A 15,112-nucleotide genomic window follows, 5' to 3' on the forward strand; every position below is an offset into this window, starting at 1 on the left:
AGAAAGACAGAGAGCACCAATCTAGCCAGGTGGCATTTTGTCACTGAGTCTTCAAATTTTTAGAAACTTTTTTCAAAACTTTTATTTTGCTCTAAAATGATTCTTAGCAAAGTGTTTCTGAAAAAAAGAAAGGAGCACTGGTTAAAAATTATTTTGTCTATTCTTAATTTTTCCTCAAATAAGACACAAAGACTTTCCAAACATTTTTTTCAGCAATCATCTATGTTAACATTTTAAATTAGCTCTAAATATAGCAGATGATTAACTGGATGAAAATAAGCTGGCTGTTGTCATTTAGATTTTTAAGCTGATAAACTTCCTAAAAGGAACAAAACAAATCTTATTTAAATCACTGTCCTTGGTTGGGTGGTCTAGCCGTAGATCTGAAATGCATAAAAAGAAATAATAGCAAGTTCAGATTAACTAATATGCTAGGGTTTTTAAAAAGGAAGAAAAGCTAAAGAACTTCTTGTTGTTGTCAGTTGAGAAGTCATGTCCGACCTATCGTGACCCCATGGACAACGTTCCTCCAGGCCTTCCTGTCCTCTACCATCCCCTGGAGTCCATTTAAACTCACGCCGACTGCTTCAGTGACTCCATCCAGCCACCTCGTTCTCTGTCTTCTTTTGCCCTCAATCTTTCCCAGCATTAGGCTCTTCTCCAGGGAGTCCTTCCTTCTCATTAGGTGGCCAAAGTATTTCAGTTTCATCTTCAGGATCTGGCCTTCTAAAGAGCAGTCAGGGTTGATCTCCTCTAGGACTGACCGGTTTGATGGCCTTGCAGTCCAAGGGACTCGCAGGAGTCTTCTCCAGCACCAGAGTTCAAAGGCCTCAATTCTTTGGTGCTCAGCCTTCCTTATGGTCCAACTTTCACAGCCATACATTGCAACAGGGAAAACCATAGCCTTGACTATACGCACTTTTGTTGGCAGGGTGATGTCTCTGCTTTTTAGTACGCTGTCTAGATTTGCCATAGCTTTCCTCCCCAGGAGCAAGCATTTTTTAATTTCTTGGCTGCAGTCCCCATCTGTGGTGATCTTGGAGCCCAGGAAAATAAAATCTGTCACTACCTCCATTTCTTCCCCATCTATTTCCCAGGAATTGAGAGGGACGGATGCCATGATCTTAGTTTTCTTAATGTTGAGTTTCAAGCCAACTTTTGCATTCTCCTTCTTCACCCGCATCAAGAGGCTCTTTAGTTTCTCTTTGCTTTCTGCCATTAGAGTGGTATCATCTGCAGATCTGAGGTTGTTGATATTTCTCCCAGAAATCTTAATTCCAACTTTTGAAATCTCCCAGAAATCTAATTCCGCCTTTCTCATGAAGTGCTCTGCATATAAGTTAAGTAGGCAGGGCAACAGTATATAGCCTTGCAGGACTCCTTTCCCAATTTTGAACCAATCAGTGGTTCCATGTCCAGTTCTCACTGTTGCTTCTTGACCTGCATATAGGTTTCTCAAGAGACAAGTAAGATGGTCTGGTACTCCCATCTCTTTAAGAACTTGCCACAATTTGCTGTGATCCACACAATCAAAGGCTTTAGCATAGTCAGTGAAGCAGTAGGAGATGTTTTTCTGGAACTCCCTAGCTTTCTCCATGATCCAGGGTATATTGGCAATTTGATCTTTAGTTCCTTTGTCTCTTTGAAATCCTGCCTGTACTTCTGGTAGTTCTCGATCCACATACTACTGGAGCCTAGCTTGTAGGATTTTAAGCATAACCTTACTAGCATATGAAATGAGTGCAATGATGCGATAATTTGAACATTCTTTGGCATTGCCTTTCTTTGGAATTGGAATGAAAACTGACCTTTTCCAATCCTGTGGCCAGTGTTGAGTTTTCCAAATTTGCTGGCAAATTGAGTGTAGCACTTTTACTGCATCATCTTTTAAGATTTTGAATAGCTCAGTTGGAATACTGTCTCCTCGCTTTGTTGTTGCTCAGATTTCCTAAGGTCCATTTGACTTCACATTCTAGGATGTCTGACTCGAAGTCAGTGACCACCCCATCGTGGTTATCAGGGATGTTAAGTTCCTTCTTATATAGTTCTTCTGTGTAATTTTGCCACCTCTTCTTAATCTCTTCTGCTTCTTTTAGGTCCCTGCCATTTTGGTCCTTTATCATGCCCATCTTTGCATGAAACGCTCCCTTCATATCTCCAATTTTCTTGAAGAGATCTCTGGTCCTCCCTACTCTATTGTTTTCTTCTATTTCTTTGCACTGTTCATTTAAAAAGGCATTCTTATCTCTTCTAGCTATTCTCTGGAATTCTGCATTCAACTGGGTGTATCTTTCTCTTTCTCCCTTGCCTTTCGCTTCCCTTCTTTCTTCAGCTATTTGCAAAGCTTCCTCAGACAACCATTTTGCTTTCTTGCCTTTCTTTTTCTTTGGGATTAGTTTTAGTTGCTACCTCTTGTACAATGTTGCGAAGCTCCATCCATAGTTCTTCAGGCACTCTGTCTATCAGATCTAATTCCTTAAATCTATTTGTTAAATCTATTTGCTAAAGAACTAGTATTGCTCATTTCTACATTAAAACATTTTGAATGAACACCAACAAATAAAAAGTTATTTAATGATAACACCTGATGATTAATTAATTGCCTGCCTGCTACATAGCTGTTCTTAGACACACTTTAACTAGAACTGAAGATTGAATCAAAGTGCAGAGTCTTCAATACTAGATACTCATAAGTCTTTTATGTTATATAATATTTATATTATGCCAACAGCTTTTTAAAACTTCAGTTTTAAGACTTAAGAATTAAATAGTTAGTTGCAATTTAGCAAACTATGGCTGGTTGTGAATTTCTTGTGGCCAGTTTAAAAAGAATTAATATTTATTATTTCACTTGTCTCATGACTTACATATTTTTTCCCAAAAGCACAAGACAGTATTCATAACATTTGTCCTCCATTTTTTCTATCATCCTTGAGATAACAAGGGATTAAAACAGAATGGGTGTTCCAAAATCTCTTAGGGGGCTTCCATGGCTGAGGATGGACATGGATCTCCATGATCCAGGTCCAGTTACTCAATTATTACACCACACTGTTGAGAATATTTATGAAATATAAATCAGATCAATATTTTGACATTAATGTTGCAGTGAAGCCTTTATCAATCCTCTCAACTCAAAAGTGGAAAGAAGTATAAATGGGAGAAAACCACAAAAACTTCTTGGAAGTTTAGAACCCAACTGAATTCATATAATCCTGGCCATAATCTAAAGCAGAAGCATTTTGAAGAACTGAAATGAGCTACTACTGAAATCCCTAAAGCTAATCTGTGTACTTACATTTCTAGATCAAAGATAGTTATTTCTTACAAGGTGTACTTGAATGAAAGGGGAGGAGAAATAACATTTCTGGAAATGTAGAAGCTATGGGCATGAGAAAACAATTTCATATGAACAATATATAGGTAGTCCTCGACTTACAACCACAATTGATCCCAAAATTTTTGTAGCTAAGTGAGACCGTTAAGCGAATTATGGCCATTTTACAGCCTTTCTTGCCACAGTTCTTAAGTGAATCACCGCAGTTGATAAATTAGTAAGACGGCTGTTAAGTGAACAAGGCTGCCCCACTGACTTTGCTTATCAGAAGGTTGCAACAGGTGACCACATGACCCCAAGACACTGCAACTGTCATAAATATGAGCAAGATGCCAAGCATTCGAATTTTGATTATGTGACCATGGGGATGCTGCAACAGACGTGTGAAATACAGTCATAAGTCAATTTATTGTAACTTTGAACATTCACTATATCATCATCATTATCTTCTTTTAACGACCCCATAATCCCTTGCGGGGTGGAGTCTGAGCAACTGAATGGAACTGAGTGTTTACTGGCCGGATGCCCTTCCTGTTGCCAATGCGGAGTTATATTCAGCAAATATATTCTCAAAATGCCCAGAGAGAGAAATATCTACCTCTACCTAGGATCAAACTCACAGCCTCCTGATTGTGAGGTGAGAGCTCCACCTCTAGGCCACTTTTTGAACATTCACTAAATGAACTGCTGTAAATTGAGGACTACCTGTATAAAATTGTTATATATAGTAATATATACAAGAATACATTTCCTATGCTTTAACAACGTAAAATGCAGCACTGAACTAAAAGGACATTCAAACTGTTCTATCTGGCACATTTATAACTTTTGAGGGACAATCCTCACAGCCCTTATAATTGTTCCTGCCCTACTGCAGAATTTTTTCATATATTTATTTGAGTGCAATCAGATTTAAACTATAGGACAGCTTTTTTTGCTTTATATAAGCAAAGGGCAGGTACAGAATGCTTATTTCTCATACGCCTAATCTAGATCAAAGGTTATCCTAAGCAAGAAAGGAGCAATTTACAAGAAAGCAAGGGCACAGGGTTTTTCTGCAATGAGGATGGGAATACATGAGAATACATGGAAATATATTTCAGAAATTTAGTATTATATAAATGAAAATTGAATCCTAATCTTACAAATATCCCAGTTTTTTATATTTTACAGGATTTTTTAAGGATCCTTCAAAATTTCCATTGGACAAAAGTCCAGAGCTAGGGCTGTAGCAGCCTCATGCTCTGTTATTTAATAAAAAAAAAAAATAGTATATTCTGGCATTGAAAGAAATTTTCTTTTGTAGGGCAGCCTTCCTTACATGGGAGACAACAGGATCACTAAGCGTAACAAATAACACGAATGTACATTTCAAGATATGCCTGTAACAATCCTCTCCACCATTTATACATATACATCAAATTACTATATCAGCATTTGCACTTTGGAAGGCATTAATTTGCAATCATTTTCCAAATACTTTTCTCTACATGATTAAAAGATAAATCCGGGAGAAAATCCTGAAGCCTACCCATGAAGCAGGTTGACATATTAAATTCTTGTAACAATAACCATAAATTTCTATACACGCCCTCCAATTCCTTCTTTTAGAAGCCCGTTCTTTTAACAATGTTTTTCTAGATGGTCTATTACAGCTGGCCTCCATATCACCTTTCCAGATGCTAAAACTCAAGAGGAAAAGTCCAAAATCTGCAGGCAGTTTTATGAGCTAGAATTAATTACACCTACCTCAATGAAATCATTTATTTAACATTTAGGATACATTTCTTCAAAGTAGTCAATGTGTGGTGGCTGGAGTATGTCGAGAGCGGAGAGTACCTAGGAAATAAGATGGAAGCTGATTTATTACCAAAGCCTCATTTTACAGAAGGAAATGAATGAACAAAGGAAAAATATCTTCAGTTTGCAACTGAAGGAATGGAATTTTTTATTGGCCAAGTGTGATTGGACACACAAGGAATTTGTCTTGGTGCATACGCTCTCCGAGTACATAAAAGAAAAGATACATTCGTCAAGAATCATAAGGTACAACACTTAATGATAGTCATAGGGAAACAGTCAATATAGTGGGAGGAGATGGATGATAGGAACAATGAGAAGATTAATAATAATAGTAATGCAGACTTAGTGAATAGTTTAACAGTGTTGAGGGAATTACTTGTTTAGCAGAGTGATGGCGTTCTGGAAAAAACTGTTCTTTTGTCTAGTTGTTCTGGGTGTGCAGTGCTCTATAGCGTCGTTTTGAGGGTAGAATTTGAAACAGTTTATGTCTAGGACGCCCAGGGTTAGATGTATTATCATGTATTATCAAATGTATTATCTAATATAATAAATACACTTTTTCAAATGAAATGCTCAGTTGAATGCACAAGATCGAAGACTGCTGAAGCAAAATAAAAACATAGTTAACTTTCAGAGAAGGTTTTGGATAAGCCCTCAGAACAATTCAGGTTAAACTCCACCTCTATTTATTTATTTATAACATTTATTGGCCACCATAATTTGTTTATTCATTTAACTAACCATGACAACACCTTAGACATTTCTGTGTTGAAAAAATATAGGTTACAAGTAATAATGGTTTCTTAAAATAATTTGAAATAAAATGATTTAAGGCTTTAAAAATTAGAACCATCCTTTTGAATTGGTCTCAGAGACACACTGGGAAACACAGCCGGCATTAATAACTGTATCTCATGAATCAACAAAATCAGCTCCAGAATTGACAGTCTGATCAATGAGTAGGCAATCTGATGTTTTGCATCCCTTTTGATTAATTTTAATTACTGTAGTGCTATAATACAAAAAAGAACGTGAGGCAACATGGACAATAGTATACTGGGACAATTTTTGTGTTTCTGGTATGATACGAAAGTGCCACATCAAACATTAGGTACATCCACTCCATACTGAAAAAACCTGAACAGGCAGAATTCATTTTTGAATTTCTTGAATTTCAACTGCCTCACATTTTTTTTATATTACAGCACTCGTGAAAATTAATCAAAACCTGTCATTAGGAAGATAGAGTCAGCTGCTAAAGAAATCTCCAATTGCTGGTTAGACTATGTATATGAGAGATAGAACATTTTGCTTGATTGGTCAAAGAAACACATCTGGAACAGCAAGCTTTCAGTTATCCTCCTTATTTGGTAAACGCAGGATAGTGCTCAAAAAGAGGGGACTGCCTAGCCATGATGTCATTCCAACTGTCCCTCTTGCAATCATCTCTGAATATTGCTGAAATCCTGTATTATATTGAAGTAGATAATAAGTAACTAATTGTACTGATTATATTTGGAATTCTTGATTACATTTGGAATTCTGGATTCATTGGTGCTTTCCCTTGTTTTTCAGGCATTCCTGTTTCTCAATAATAACTTGCTGATATTTAGAGATCTGACATCCATTGCTTAAAAAAAAATTGTGTTTCGGCATTGGCACGGCTTTTTAAAAATTATTTCTAGATTTGGGGCAGAAAGATCCAAAATTTCTTTCTTATGTTTTCTTTCTTATGGCTGGGCTTAGCAGAAGGAATAAGAAGTTTCCTAATCAGGAGATTCAGATTGACTGGTTGAAATCTATTGTAATGATTTTTTTCCTAGGGAATTCATAGAAGGAGTTTTCTGGTGAGTTACAAGCTGGAAGAATAGTTAAGGAAACAGTAGTCTAAAACACATATAGAATACCAGGTTGCCTTTTTGACACTCATACCAAAATGTATCCCACTTATTACAAGGTTATATTCCACTTATTAAAATATGCCACTTATTACAAGGTTATAAATAAGAAGAACAGATATTCTGGCTTAACCTCTCTCTGCAAAGTGGAGGAAATCCTTACTAGGAAAGCGTATGCAGCAAAGAAAATCTTTTTTAATTTGGCAGAAATAAGTGTGTTTGATTCCAGTGGCTGCAGTACATATATTTAATTTCTCAAGACATTGTGTCTTAAATCACTGCACCTTTTACATTTCAATTTGTATATGGTTGATCTGTTTTATTGGGTTGCTTCACCTATAACTACCTGGTTTTCCACCAGCTGGAGTTTATAGTTGGTTTTGACAATGTTGCTATCTCTACAAACTATGTCTATTTATGGTAGGCTTTCTTATTGATAGTTGTAACATCTGTGTTTACCTGTTAGCATCTGCCCTAACAGAACATAGATTCCATATTTACACTGGCTGTCTTAAGTGATGGCTGTCATTAAAGTGATGACCACTACATGACTGATTAGTTTTAAAAAGAAATGAAATGGCATGAAGTCTAGATGAAATTCCCAAAGAAAGGAGAGAAAATGAGAGAAAGCATAATAATAAAGTAGGAGTAATGAATTCTGGAGTGTGTTTTCAAACATACATACTGGTACATATACAATAGTAGTAAAATTGGGCTCAGTGGTGTAATGATCTGTTTTATGACTGTCACGACTTGCAACTGTAATTACCAGGTTCAATTACAGTATTAACTCAAAAGTCACCTATATTATTATTTTATTTGGGGGGGGCATGTTGGACTTACTATTCTGTGGTGTTACAGTGGTTAGAATACAGCATGGCAGGCTAATTCTGCCTACAGCCTGGAGTTCGATCCTGACTGGCTCAAAGTTGACTTAGCCTTCCATCATTCCAAAGACCCAGATTATTGGGGGCAATATGCTGACTCTGTAAGATAGGGCTGTAAAGCACTATGGGGCGGTATATAAGTCTAAACTGTTACTACTCTTGCTATTTAGGGTTAGCCACTTGAAAAGCATTCACAAATAATACTTGTCCGTTATAAGTATTTTCCCATTATCTGTTCTGATTCTAAAGCAGGCCAACCCAGAACTCTAAGTCTTGCACTTAAATATTCACTAACCTTGTCAAAGTCCAATCAAGTAAAATCACTAGCTGTATTTTAGTTCTATTTTACAAAGAAAGATTTTTCCTTATTTAGAATATATCATAGTTGGTTTCTTAAAATGATATTAGGATACTTTGGTGACTTTTACCACAAAATAGCCATATAACATATTACTGAATTACCTTGGTACTTCTTACAAAACCCCTAAATCTTCCTCGTTCAGAAGAACATGGTCATTTTTTATTTACCAAAAATGCATGTGATACAAGCATCATGATCCTATCATGTTTCTCAGTCTGCTTATTTTTTAAATTTCTGTGTCAATTTATCAGAATTGATAGGCAGCATTCCAGATTACTCAAATCCTATTCTTGAAAAATCAACAGACAAATACAGAGATTAAAAGATAATTGAGTACTGAACAGAACTTGACCAGAAGGAATTATATTTGTTTCTTTTAAGAAACCAACATCTTTAGAACTAATGTAAAACATTTATTTAACAAAATACAAAACACAAATTCATTGCCAAGTTAAAACCACAAAAGCCAAATTGTATAAACTTGTACAGGTAATAAACCAAGACTGGAACAAATGCCTTCTTCTAGACACAGTGTTCCGTGTGACAGTGTTCTGTGTGCCTTTGGCGTTGAGTCATGCTGGCCACATGACCACGGAGACGTCTTTGGACAGCGCTGGCTTTTTGGCTTTGAAATGGAGATGAGCATCGCCCCCTAGAGTCAGGAACGACTAGCACATATGTGCGAGGAGAACCTTTACCTTTACTTGATATAATTAATTATTCATTATTTAAAATTAATTATATTATGTAATTGATGGTTAAGTATTTAATATTATTAAATTATGCAATATTAATAACTAATTAATATTAAAGGAATATAACATTAATATAATTAATACGTTCCTAAAACATATGAAGAATGGTTGCAGGAATTGGGTACATCTAGTATAAGAAAAAGAAGGACTGGGGTGTTCCAATATTTGAGGGGCTAAGAGTTAAGTGTTAAAAGGGCAATGCAGAGGGAGTGGGAAGAGCAGCTTTGCCTTCCAGGTTAGGTTTCAAAAAAGGCAAAGCAGCTCCCTCTGCATTGCCCTTTTAACACTTAACCCTTCATTGTCTGTTCTCCGTCTCACTGCTCTTGTTTCTCCCCCTTCCTTTTAAAACTTTTTTTTTACCAGGAAATATAGAAACTGCCAAACACAAACTATGGCTCATTATCCTGTTTTGAGTTAAAGAGGCCATGCAGAAAGGCAGAAGGCAGGGGAAATGCTGCTTTGCCTAGGTCAGTTTGGAAACAGCTGCTCCACATGGCCCAGTTTAAAAACGGCCTATAATACTGAATTCTGCAGATCTCCGGTAGGTAAACAAGGCATTTTGAGGGGTGGAACAGTGGGGCAAAGCTGGCCCAGTCTCCCAGGGACCCAACAGGGCAAGGACGGGGTGGGGGAGGGGAGGGGAAGAGATAGATGGGCGTGCTTTAGCATCTCTGCAAAGTTATGAAGCCGTTCAGTCATTCGTAAGTGCAAATGACAGGATAACATTTGTAAAAATTTTTATCTTCGAATCATGATTGTACATGGCTTTTGGGAGGTCAGTTGTAACTTTGTATGGTCACTAAATGATCTGTCGTACCTCAATGATTACCTATATAGTCCTGGTTGTCACAAAGAGAAAAAAAAACTATTTTGATGCAAACCAGTTCTACATACAAGAGAAAAGTGTAATTCATACATAGTCTTAATTTTTTTTAAATTAAAGAAAAACTTTTGTGCTGCTAACAGAGTTCATTTAATATACAGTTGCAGTGATTTTATATCCTAGTAAGCCAAAGCTTATAGTAATAACTTTAGGACCATAATTTTAAAAAATGTATCTTTGTTAAATGTTAAGGCCAGATAACCTCTAGCATCCTGTTTTCTTTTCATGGTTTTATTCTGAGACCAACTTCAAAGAATGATCCTCAGGCAAAGAAAACATCAAAACTGACCTGAATCTGCAATGTTTAGAATCTGATCGTTTCAAACCATCACTAATCAGAGACAGAGATGGGAGGTTGTGAATACAAATACACATTTAAGCTACCCCTTTCATTCTTCACAATGCTTGCATAGTTACTATTAAAAGTTGTTTTCATCAGCTGTCTATACAGTCTCCAGAGCCATTAACATACCAGCACATCAGGTTTCTGGAGCCAAAATATGACTATAAATTAACAGCATTGAAGTAAAATGAGTTGTGTCATTTTTTTAAATAGTACACCACATGACATGACTGTCTTAATTCTGCTCCAAATTTCAATGAACAACAATCTGAATCTGCTTTAAAGAAACAAAGAAAGTACAGCACATTATATTTGGAATTATTTTTTTCTTGGATTTGTTGCGGAAAATTTTGCCATTAATAAGAATTAAAAGTTCACATACATTCTTAGTCCTTATAAAATTAAGATAGATCTGGAATTAGTCAGTCTGTAATGCTAAAGCTGCCAGATAAAGCTTCCCTTAGGCCTCTTTTGAGTTTATAGCTTAAGTCAGACCTGAACTAGCCTTCCTGCCCCAGTGCTCACAATCTGAAAAGCTACACTAGAGGTATATCAACTCTTTACTGTTCACCTCAAAGAGACTTAATCTTAGCTTTCAAATGAAATACTTGCACTGGATCATACTTTTAGATTCTTGCAAATATTTTGCCAAAAGGGAAAAAAGGGAAAGGGATTAGGTTATAAGGTATCACAATTTTATCCTGGGGGATTCTGGAATGAATAACTTGAATTTCATCTTTGGGTCCTAGGAAATATTCATACAGGATTACTCGAAGTACTGGCTCTGCTCGATTCTTAACCTGCTCCAATTTAGATGCTTAAAAATGATGTCTGCATTACATCACATCAGCCCCTTTTTTTTTTTTTAGCTTTTCTTAGTTACATTGTTATTGTTTGCTTCCCCTAATACTATTTATGTTTTGTCATTTAGCTAAACTATAGTCTGGCATTATGACATTATTGCTCTACCTGGCATAAGGTGAATTAGGAGATAAAGGCTGATGTCTTGTTTGATTAATTGACCCTGCCAAAGCCTCCGGATCCAGAAATGTAGTTTTAACTATAATTACTTTAAGACAAAACAAATTCAGTATTTATATGTATTTATTTAATCAACTTGTATAGCTGCTCGTCTCAAACCAGTGACTCTGGTTGGCAAACGATCATAAAAACAATTAAAACAGTTGAAACACAACACAAAAAAGAAATTAAACACAAATAGCTGTCAAGCGATATTATAATCCAACAGTATCAATGTAACCAAGAATTATCCTTCACATAATTGGGACCTTAGGCCCAAGCACACAGCCAGATCTTCAATGCCTTCCAAAAGATTAGCAGGATTGGGTCCATCCTAATCTCTGGAGGAAGAATGTTCCAGAGAGCAGAAGTTATGGCAGAGAAGGCACACCTCTGGGTCCCCACCAGCCAACATTCTTTGGCTGATGGGACCTCCAGCATTCCCATCCTACTGGAAAGGGTTGGATACGTAGAAACAACATGGAGAAGATGGTCTTTGAACAACCCAGTCCTAAGCCATGAAGGGCTTTAAAGGTGGCAATCAACAGTTTGAATTACACCTGAAAACACACTGGCAAACAAAGAAGCCCCCAAACAGTGGTATTAGATGGGATGAATAGCCAACACCATTTATAATTTATACATCTGAATCTTCCTCAGGACCAGCCCCATGGAGACCACATTTCAGTAGTCCAAATGGGAGGTCATGAATGTATGAATGACAGTGAGAAGAACCTCTCAGTCCAGAAATGGGTGCAGTTGGCACACAAACTGAAGGTGTGCAAAGGGCCTCTTAGCTACGGCTACCACCTGCTTTCCTGACTCCAAGGGACACCTGGATTTTGCATCAGGTCCATCTGAGGGAGTGCCTCCCCCCATCCAGTATCAGAAGTAGAAAAACCTTGGTACTGGAAGGCCCAAGCACCCAAAGCCATCAGTCTTGCTTGGGTTGAGCCTAAGCTCATTGTTCCCCATCCAGACCCCTAGTCTCCACGGCTGGTCACAAGGACATCCACAGTATCATTCAGACAGCCTGGGGTAGAAATGTAAAGCTGGGTTTTTCATCAGCATATTGATGACACCTCTCCTCAAACTGTCAGATCATCTCACTCAGTGGCTACAGGTAGATGTTAAATTAAAAGGAAGAGAGAAATGAGCTTTGCAGTAGCCCACAAAGTAGGGTTCATGGGCTGGATCTCTGTCATCTTTATCAGCACTGGCTGGAACTGATTCCAGAGAAAGGAGGAAAACCAGCATAACATTGTGCTTCCTATCCCCATCCCATCCCATCAGAGGTCATCCAAGAATGTGAACAATGCTGTTTCAGTCCCAAACTTTGGCCTGAACCCAGACTGAAAAGATCCAGATAATTCAGTTCATCCAAGGCCCTTTGAAGCTGCCATGTGACCATTTTCTCTACAACCTTTCCTAAAAAGGGAAGGCTGGAGACTTGGATGAAACCTATTGAGATTAGTGGAGTTGAGCGATGGCCCCCTTGAGGAGGGGACACATCACCACCTTCTTAAGAGCCAGCAGGACCACCCTCTCTTAAAGAGGAATTAAATGAAACCCAATCACATAAACATCTATAATCAATCTATGGTCTCAGTTTGAAGCTTGTTTGAAACTACCTTGACTTAATATTTATTACAGTCTCTCTAGACACATTACATATTGTGGTTAATTTGAAACAGAAATGAAAGCTTTCCAAATTCTCTGGGATGTTTGGGAAGAGGAAGGGAAGAGAAGCACAAGGTTCACTGCAGTTCATTTCTTTCATGCCTAAGCAATGGCTTAGGGCAACATGCAAACACACTATTGATACTTTACTGTCCTAGAAAGTAAAGGAATCATCTCAGATATAATGTGTCATTTTTATACATTTCCTTGGGGGTATTGGCTGTTTATTTTAAGTGAACAGGTGTATTGCAACATAGAAAGCGGATTCAACTGGATTTAGATTTTAGATGTCTCCATAGTTCTAAAAAAGCTTTGTTGCCGCTGATAACAGATGTAATTTACTCAGAAATTGTTGTCCTTTTTTCTAATGCCTATGAATATTTGTAAGGTTTTAGAGTAACCTTTGGTTAGAATGCTAAAAAATGCAATGAAAATATATGAACCACTCACATTGTCATGCTTAAAAAAACACAACATCTTCAATTCACGGAAGACCCTTTTGCAAGAGACCAGATTTTGGAAGACGTTGGGCATCTTTTTGAGTGCAACTCTCTTTCCATCTCGTGGATCGGTTACTGACCTACAGGAAAACAAGAATAAATATAAATTTTATTTTAAGCAACTTATATCCTTACAAAGAGAAAAGACAGATGAACGAATTTCCTAAATAAATCCACATATTAAGAGCCAGACAAAACTCCTGAATGAGTCTTGCTGCTTTTTATTGTTTCCATTCAATGAATTCCAACTCTGCTTCGATATATCACTACCCTGCATGTTATTGGGCTACAGAATTTCTGTACACTCAGATCCTTCAGTCCTGTGTTAGTAAAACTCTTTGCCTCCAGTGTACAATGTTTTTTATTCTCCAAATGTGGGTCATAGGTAGCCCTGGGGAGGTCTGAGGTAGTGGTCGCTAAGCAACTTGTTGTAAGTCGAGGACTACCTGTACAAAGCTTTGGATTACTGGGGAACAGAATAGGAAGACATGTATCTCATGTATCATGGTATTTCCTGAGTGAAATTACTGTAGTCTCCTCTGCAGTAAAAATTGTTAAATTTGATCTAAGAATGTCAACATAGGATGCTGCTGCTTAATCTGATGACATAAAACGGATATAAAATAGTCCTAGAACATTGAAACAGACTATCTTTACGAGAAAATAAGTAGCTACCTCATACTGAAGCTAATTTGTTGATCTATCACGTCTCAATTCTTTTAAAAATATTTGTTTTAAAATGAACAAATAATTAAAAATTATAAAAATATAAAAGTATCTGTTAATAATTAAATAATGATTATACAGTGAAGAAAAAAACCAATTATATACATAAATTAGCTGAGCATAAAAAAAAACCCTAGCAGAAAAATCTATACAATAAAACCACAGATAGTAGCCACATGAAAGACCCTATATAAAATAAAGTTTATTGATTGTAAAGCTTAGCATTAAATCTAGATCAGGGATGTCAAATTGGCGGCCCGTGGGCCAGATGCATCAAGTGCAGGCCCTGCCCACCAGAGCTCCACAAATGGGAAAAACGTCATGAAATGTCATATGACGCGGCGAGTTTGACATCCGTGATCTAGATCATACAATAATCTAGCTATGCCACATTCTCAATTCATCCAGAGTATTATCTTTTTTTTTTTTAAAAAAAATCTGTCTTCTAAAAGATAAAACTCAAATTCTAGATCGGGGTGTCAAACTCAAGGCCACTGGGCTGGGGCTGTCCCGCGGGGCACTTAGATCTGGCCCACGGGGCCATCCTGGAAACAGCGAAGGATCAGCCTGCAGTGTCCCTGTCAGCAAAAATGGGCTCCCAATCTCCATTTTCGCTGGCAGAGGGTTGCAGGAGGCTGTCCCAGCTGAAAATGGAGATTGAGAGCCCGTTTTCGCTAGCAGAGACTCGGGCCACCACAGGCACCCCTGACACGAGTGACATCAAGCTGGCCATGCCCCCTGGCCACGCCCCCCGAGGTCAAACACAACCCTGATGCGGCCCTCAATGAAATTGAGTTTGACACCCCTGTTCTAGATCCATTTCTTTAAATCACAAGGATGATCTTCTTTGCATTATGTAAAATTATCCTCTTTGCCAAACCTTTGTAAAGGTCCTTCGTGTGATGACAAAAGATATTAG

At 37.4% G+C, this 15,112-nt stretch overlaps 1 protein-coding gene across 2 annotated transcripts in view; it reads right to left on the reverse strand.

Annotated features, from left to right (window-relative positions):
- NLK (nemo like kinase) overlaps positions 1 to 15,112 on the reverse strand; it is a 119,872-nt gene that overhangs the window by 34,336 nt on the left and 70,424 nt on the right. For both annotated transcript variants that reach the window (XM_034420766.3, XM_034420767.3), the window contains exons 2-3: positions 13,418 to 13,547; positions 5,121 to 5,176 (exon numbers count right to left, since the gene is read on the reverse strand). In XM_034420766.3, the coding sequence (XP_034276657.1) occupies positions 5,121 to 5,176; positions 13,418 to 13,547 (186 nt within the window). The remainder of the gene's footprint in view (positions 1 to 5,120; positions 5,177 to 13,417; positions 13,548 to 15,112) is intronic.

The sequence above is a fragment of the Pantherophis guttatus genome, chromosome 1 (genome assembly GCF_059756535.1).
Source record: "Pantherophis guttatus breed Tessera chromosome 1, ASM5975653v1, whole genome shotgun sequence".
Lineage (NCBI taxonomy): Eukaryota > Metazoa > Chordata > Lepidosauria > Squamata > Colubridae > Pantherophis > Pantherophis guttatus.